This window comes from Corticium candelabrum, chromosome 8, assembly GCF_963422355.1.
Source record: "Corticium candelabrum chromosome 8, ooCorCand1.1, whole genome shotgun sequence".
NCBI classification, from domain to species: domain Eukaryota; kingdom Metazoa; phylum Porifera; class Homoscleromorpha; order Homosclerophorida; family Plakinidae; genus Corticium; species Corticium candelabrum.
This window is the reverse complement of record NC_085092.1, coordinates 4,933,971-4,941,470: the sequence shown is the minus strand read 5'-3', so window position 1 is coordinate 4,941,470 and position 7,500 is coordinate 4,933,971. Positions and strand designations below refer to the sequence as shown.

Below are 7,500 nucleotides of genomic sequence, written 5' to 3'. Positions count from 1 at the left end.
GACAAACAATCAAACAAATAAACAGACAGACAAACAAAAATGGACAAACATACATACAGACAAACAGACAGACAAACAAACAGACAAACAGATAAACAGACAAACAGATAAACAGACATACAACAGACAGACAGACAAAGAATCAAACAGACAGAAAAACAAGCAAACAAACAAACAAACAGATAGACAGACAATCAAACATATAAATAAACAGACAGGCAGACAAGCAAACAGTCAGCAGCCAAACAAAGAGACAAACATATAAACAAACAAACAAACAAACAGACAAACAAACAAACAAACAACAATCAGACAGACAAACAAATAGACAGACAAATAGACAAACAAATAGACAGACAAATGGACAGGCAAACAAACAGACAGACAAACAAACATACAAACAAACAGACAGACAGACAAAAACAAACAGACAGACAAACAAAGATACAAACAAACAAACAGACAGACAGGCAAACAAACAAACAGACAGACAGGCAAACAAACAAAGAGACAGACAGACAAGACAGACAGAAAGACAGACAGAAAGACAGACAGACAGACAAACAGACAGAAAACAAACAAACAAACAGACAGATAACAAACAGACAACCAAACAAAACATAGAGACAAAACAAACTATCGGACAAACAAACAGACAGACAAACAGACAGACAAACAAACAGAGAAACAGACAGACAAACAAACAGACAAATAAACAGACAACCAAACAAACAGACAAACAGACAGACAAACAAACAGACAACCAAACAAACAAAATAACAGACAAACAAACAGACAGACAAACAGACAGACAAACAAACAAAGAAACAGACAGACAAACAAACAGACAAACAAACAAACAAACAAACAGACAACCAAACAAACAGACAGACAAACAGACAGACAAACAAACAAACAGACAAACATACAGACAAACAAACAAAATAACAGACAAACAAACAGACAGACAAACAAACAGACAAACAGACGGACAAACAAACAGACAAACAGACAGACAAACAAACAAAAAAACAAACAAACAGACAGACAGACAGACAGACAAACAGACAAACAGACACATAATGTAATAACACTAACACAACCATTAACCTTTCATTCCATTGTGCTACAGTCCGTAGATTATCCATATCATAACTCAACTGATACGTCACGTAGTCATCAAACTCCACTCCCAGTCCATCCCAAAACGGTCCAAATGGGTTACCGTCCTTCATCTTGCATTCCTTCCCAGTATATTGCCAACAGTAACCAGTACGACGACCAGGAGGCCAATAGTGTGGAGCCAACTGTGACATAAAGTCTTCCGCTGGTATAGCTTTGACGTACTGTTGTATAGGTCCGAGCTTAAACCAATCAGTAAATGGAATATTTTTCTGTTGGTGATACTTAAAATTAATACAATGTATTTGCAGCACGTGTACACACACACACACACACACACACACACACACACACACACACACACACACACACACACACACACACACACACGGACAAATGGACAAATGTCAAGCCCTCAACGTCATTCGACGTTCACCTTAAGGTCAGTTGCGGAGATAGCTCGCCCTGCCTCTAGAGACAGGGCCTCCATGTGCTACTTGGAGGTTTAGGGCCAGCGCTACAATCCACCAGGAGCTTGGCCGGAGTCATCCAGGCGGACTGACTATGGTGCAGCTCTGGGACTGGCCACCAAGGCCCGCAAGTACCCGTCTGCTGCATGATGTTACTTGCAAGATGTTACTGCCAAGCCAGAGGTCACGTGACACACACGCGCACGCACGCGCACACACACACACACACACACACACACACACACACACTGACACACTCTGGCACACACACTGACACACTTTGGCACACACACAAACACAAACACACACACACACACACAGACACACACACACACACACACACACACACACACACACACACACTGTGACACACAACATAAACATACAAACAGACACACACACACACACACACACACACACACACACACACACACACACACAGACACACACACACAAACACACACACACACACACACACACAGACACACACAGACACACACAGACACACAGACACACAGACACACACACAGACACACAGACACACACACACACACACACACACACACACACACACACACACACACTGTGACACACAACATAAACATACAAACAGACACACAGACACAGACACAGGCACACACACACACACACACACACACACACACACACACACACAACAGACAGACGCACATCACACAACCTAATGTAATAAATTATCCACAACTTACATATGTTCGAAACGGTGGCAGTGCTAACGTCCTGTTGAGCTCTTTAGCAAACCTTAAAGCTCCAATGTAGTGATCTGCCTGGTTGCCAAATCTGCCTAAATAAATAAGAATAAAAATGCAATATCACTGAATATTATATATTATATTATATATTATATATTATATATAATAAACAAAATAATAAAAAATAAAAAATAAAAAATATGTATCAAGTCATTGTCATTGTTATTAATTTTTACAGCTTGTATTATTATTGAAATTACCACAAATCATTAATATTTATTGGGTTTTTGTTTTTTCTTCATTCAAATATATTTACATTTTATATCAACCAGAAATGTAAACCTCTAATGATAAAAATTATTATATAATAATTAATTAATTAATTAAAATATTGCCACATCTATTACCATCACTAACTACTTACTATTGACTACTACTAATTCATTAATCGTTATTTTCATCATTATCACCATCATATGTATTGTACTGTCCCTATCATATCTATTACTTTCATGCCATTGATATCAACTAACCCATGCAAGGACAGAAGATGACATATCCATTAGAATCCCACTCGTATCGGTGCTCTTCTTCTACAACAATGTGGTCAACAACATCGGTTTCTTCTGAAAACGCTACTTCTTGCAGAAATAGAACGAGGAAGGCAAACACTTGGAGTCTCATTTTGGTTAACGTGCGCTATTTAACTAGCCTCGGAATTTCAAATATATTACGTATGACCATTTTAGAAGCATTAAAGTTAGATTTTAATCAAATTATTTTACAAATAACCTCAATTGTTGTGTTTATAGAAAATTGTTAAAAGCTACACTCAAAATGTTACACGAATGTTCACATCCGGGAGCTCATACATCATGTCATGACAACGGTTTCCACGACACGCCTACACGTACGGGACATTGATTTAGACTTCAATGGCTTACGCGTTTTTCGCTTTCTTTGCTTGCGTTGTTCTCGCTTATGGCGACCAAATACCGGCAGTTCTGTGGCATGGAATGGGTAAGCCTTCCGCTCTCTTTCATAGTTACTAATGCGTGGGCGTGGTCAACAAATTTTGCCGTTTTTGTTGCGCAGGAGACTCGTGCTGCAATCCGTTGAGCCTCGGACGAATTGAGAAGATGATCGTAGACAAGATACCGGGTATTTACGTCAAGTCTATTTCGATCGGAGACAACATTATTGAGGTGGAGTCCCGGATGTAACTACGGATTCGTTATGCATCGCATTGTCGTACATTATCTGTCGTAACAGGATACGTTCAATGGTTTCTTTAAGAACGCAAACGAACAGGTAAGAGCATACGGCCGTCTAATTTTGACAGGAAATGCTTGTGTGTATGTGCGCATGCGCTGTATATGTGCGCGCGCATGCGCGTGTGACGGGCGCGCATATATTTATTGAAATCAAGTAGAAAAACTATTAAGCCTATACCATAGTCTTACTGTACGTCTCTACAGATTGATATCGTTTGTGCTCAACTCAAAGCAGATCCCAAATTGGCAAACGGATACAACGCAATGGGCTTCAGTCAAGGCGGACAGTTTTGGTAACTTAAACTCTATGTATTGTTTAAGCCTGTTTTCTATTGTCTGTATACATAACCGTCTTCCAGTGTATCATACTTGCTTGAGTATCACCCCACCCCAATGGTTGGCCAGAGTCAAACGCCAAGTATGGGATGGGGTCTTACTCAAATGTTGACACCTAAAGTTGTTAATTGGTATGGATGTATGGATACTGTCTGTTTCTTATTAGATGTTGTGTTACGCTGTTCTGATTCACGTTCCAGGTCGCTCGTTGCACATTCCATTACACATTCTTTGTTAGCTTGCATGGATACGCAGACATGGCACATGCATATTCTATTCCGCATTCCATTCCACGTTCCTTGTTTTACATGTTGCCTGTAGAAATGCTGACATGCTTTACCGTATGCATGCATGTCGACCACATGTTGAAAGTGTCCGTGACTCAGATACATATAGAAGATTAGGTTTCTATATTTTAGGTAGTGGTGGTGGTTTGAAGCTCTACTACTATCTGTCCCCCCTAGGTGTGAACTTTGAAAATCTTCAATATCTCCTGCTGTTTTTTGGACTTTCGCGATGATCTCAGTATCGTTAGAAACCGCTAGGTCTGGGATTTCTGTTTATCAAATTATCTAAGCCTTTCCTATAAACAAAATGGAAGGATAATACTTTTGCATATCAAAGACAAGCAGGTGGAGCAATGGTTATTATCCAATTATCTTGTAAGACGAGGGATCAGCAACTGGAACCATTTAAGATAATTGGTGTAACATGGTCCAACTGGAGCAGCTCTTAGTGTTTGTGCTCTAATGAGCACACCTGGTGTGACCTCTAACTTCATTGCTCACTTCCGAGTTCACACTTACGGGGAATCGACAGTAGTGTAGCAACATGCTGGTTAAGTTAATATCAATCACTTTCACCAATTAACAACTTTAGGTGTCAACATTTGAGTAAGACCCCATTCCATACTTGACGTTTAGTCAAATGTTGACACCTAAAGTTGTTAATTGGTGGAAGTGATTGATATTAACTTAACCATCATGTTGCTACACTACTGTCTATTCCCCGTAAGTGAGTAATGAAGTAGAGGTCACACCAGGTGTGCTCATTAGAGCACAAACACTAAGAGCTGCTGCAGTTGGACCATGTTACACCAATTATCTTAAATTGTTCCAGTTGCTGATCTGTTGGTCTTACAAGATAATTGGATAATAGCCATTGCTCCACCCGCTTGTCTTTGATATGCAAAAGTATTATCCTTTCATTTTGTTTATAGGAAAGGCTTAGATAATTTGATAAACAGAAATCCCAGACCTAGCGGTTTCTAACGATACTGAGATCATCGCAAGAAAGTCCAAAAACAGCGGGAGATATTGAAGATTTTCAAAGTTCACACCTAGGGGGGACAGACAGTAGTAGAGCTTCAAACCACCACCACTACCTAAAATATAGAAACCTAATCTTCTATATGTATCTGAGTCACTGACACCTTCAACATGTGGTCGACATGCATGCATAAGGTAAAGAATGTCAGCATTTCTACAGGCGACATGTAAAACAAGGAATGTGGAATGGAATGCGGAATAGAATATGCATGTGCCATGTCTGCGTATCCATGCAAGCTAACAAAGAATGTGTAATGGAATGTGCAACGAGCGGCCTGGAACGTGAGTCAGAACAGCGTAACACAACATCTAATAAGAAACAGACAGTATCCATACATCTATACATCCATACATCCATACATCCATACATCCAAACATCCATACATCTATACATCCGTATATCTATACATCTATGTATGGATGCATGGATGTATGGATGTATGGATGTTTGGATGTATGGATACATTTATACATCCATATATCCATACATCTATACGTCCATACATCCAGATTTCTAAAACCTTTTTCTGTGAAAAAAGAAATAGATGTAGGGATTGTATAAAAAGTACAGAAACAAGATCTATAGATAATATGAACCAAAACCAGACATCATTAGTGAATTCTTCCAACTCCACATTCCCTACATTTTACATTTTGGGAGTTGGAAGGATTCACTAATGATGTCTGGCTTTGGTTCATATTATCTATAGATCTTGTTTCTGTTACTTTTTATACAATCCCTACATCTATTTCTTTTTCCAGAGAAAAAGTTTTAAAAATTCTACTTTGGTAAGTTTTTAGGAGTGCAAAAGCACACAACATATACCTAGGGTGTACATGTCTTCATAAGGGTCTGTGCATCTTTTCTAGGTATGTCTAAGATTTAGTGCGTTTTCATTAGCGTTGATTAAACCTGTTTATACATGTATGTAACAGCTTTCGTTAGACATGATTCAGAGGTAGTTTGCTCAAGCTCAAGCTAAGTCTACGGGGTAGATACGGAACCATGGTATTCTAGCGCACATTGCACGAATATAGATCCTAGTTTTAGTGCCTTTGCATTGTTCTTTCTTCTGTGCGTGTATAATTGAATATGCAACAGCAATTGGAATAGAACTTGGCCTAGTAGTCAAAAGCCAAGATTATCACATACAGGATATGCATTGCAAATAATGGGTTTCCATATAAATTGCTCTGTGTACGTATGTGTCAATTTTGCTCCTGTGTACAACGCAGATCGCAAACAATTTCAGACTAGACCGGACAATGGCAAACATGATTGAATTACACAGTTTTGGTGGTAGACTCTTTCATAGACTCTTTGGGCACAGTTGATTGGCGCTTCGTCCATTCTCTCTGGTTGCCATGGACAAGCATTGCAAATACTGCTCTGTGATTGGACCGAACTGTGCAACAGTGTTGATGGCGGTCAAAGGATCAAATCTGCTTGAAAGAAACACAATTTTTTAACATTCCTTTTAGTTTCTTTAATCAACAAAAGAATAGAGTTCGGGTAATTCTAAAGCGCTTTCTAAAGTTTCATAGCCGTACCTAGCGTACAAAAAGAGATATCCGTGGAGAAGAAGAAAAATCGGAACAAAATTGGCGCATGGGCCTCCAAGGCTAGCGACTGTTTTCTATGTTGTTAGATGATTAGTGACCAAAACAAAAATAGGATATAGTACACGACGTGCAAACATTTCATTTTGTTGATTTTGAGAAATTTTAGTCTTTAGTTACTATGTTTTCTAAGCATGCAAAAAGATGACCACACCCCACAACGCTCCAAAACCTGGGCAATCCCTACATACAGGGTACGGTAGTACCCTGTGATACATCCGCACTACCAGAAACAGTACATGATCAACAACACTGCATAGCTAATGAACAACACAACACAATGCAACAATTACATGTATTGTGTATAATGAACACAACACAGCAATTACTGTGGAATGAACAACACAACTGGCTAATGAACAAATCAGCCATTCTATGACATTTTAGACATTCAGTCTAAATATACCACATGAAGGTATTCTCGATGGACAGTGGAGAGCTGGCTACAAATATCAGTTGGAATACGAAGGCTCAAAGGCTACTTGGCTGCCTTTTGTGTGTGTGTGTGTGTGTGTGTGTGTGTGTGTGTGTGTGTGTGTGTGTGTGCATGTGTGTCAATGTGTGTGTGTGTGTGTGTGTGTGTATGTGTGTGTCAATGTGTGTGTGCATGTTTGTGTGT

At 39.2% G+C, this 7,500-nt stretch overlaps 2 protein-coding genes across 4 annotated transcripts in view; one reads left to right on the top strand and one right to left on the bottom strand.

Moving 5' to 3' along the window:
- LOC134183233 (GDP-fucose protein O-fucosyltransferase 1-like) overlaps nucleotides 1–3,012 on the bottom strand; it is a 6,764-nt gene extending 3,752 nt beyond the window's left edge. For 2 of the 3 annotated variants that reach the window (XM_062650721.1, XM_062650722.1), the window contains exons 1-3: nucleotides 2,857–3,012; nucleotides 2,321–2,415; nucleotides 1,111–1,394 (exon numbers count right to left, since the gene is read on the bottom strand). In XM_062650721.1, the coding sequence (XP_062506705.1) occupies nucleotides 1,111–1,394; nucleotides 2,321–2,415; nucleotides 2,857–3,007 (530 nt within the window). In that variant the 5' untranslated portion in view covers nucleotides 3,008–3,012. The remainder of the gene's footprint in view (nucleotides 1–1,110; nucleotides 1,395–2,320; nucleotides 2,416–2,856) is intronic. The other variant, XM_062650723.1, reaches the window with a different exon arrangement.
- Nucleotides 3,013–3,237: 225 nt separating this feature from the next.
- Nucleotides 3,238–7,500, top strand: part of LOC134183232 (palmitoyl-protein thioesterase 1-like) — a 6,772-nt gene continuing 2,509 nt past the window's right edge. Inside the window, exons 1-4 of the mRNA XM_062650720.1 lie at nucleotides 3,238–3,343; nucleotides 3,419–3,528; nucleotides 3,596–3,634; nucleotides 3,802–3,890. Coding sequence (XP_062506704.1) covers nucleotides 3,259–3,343; nucleotides 3,419–3,528; nucleotides 3,596–3,634; nucleotides 3,802–3,890 — 323 coding nt within the window. The 5' untranslated portion in view covers nucleotides 3,238–3,258. The remainder of the gene's footprint in view (nucleotides 3,344–3,418; nucleotides 3,529–3,595; nucleotides 3,635–3,801; nucleotides 3,891–7,500) is intronic.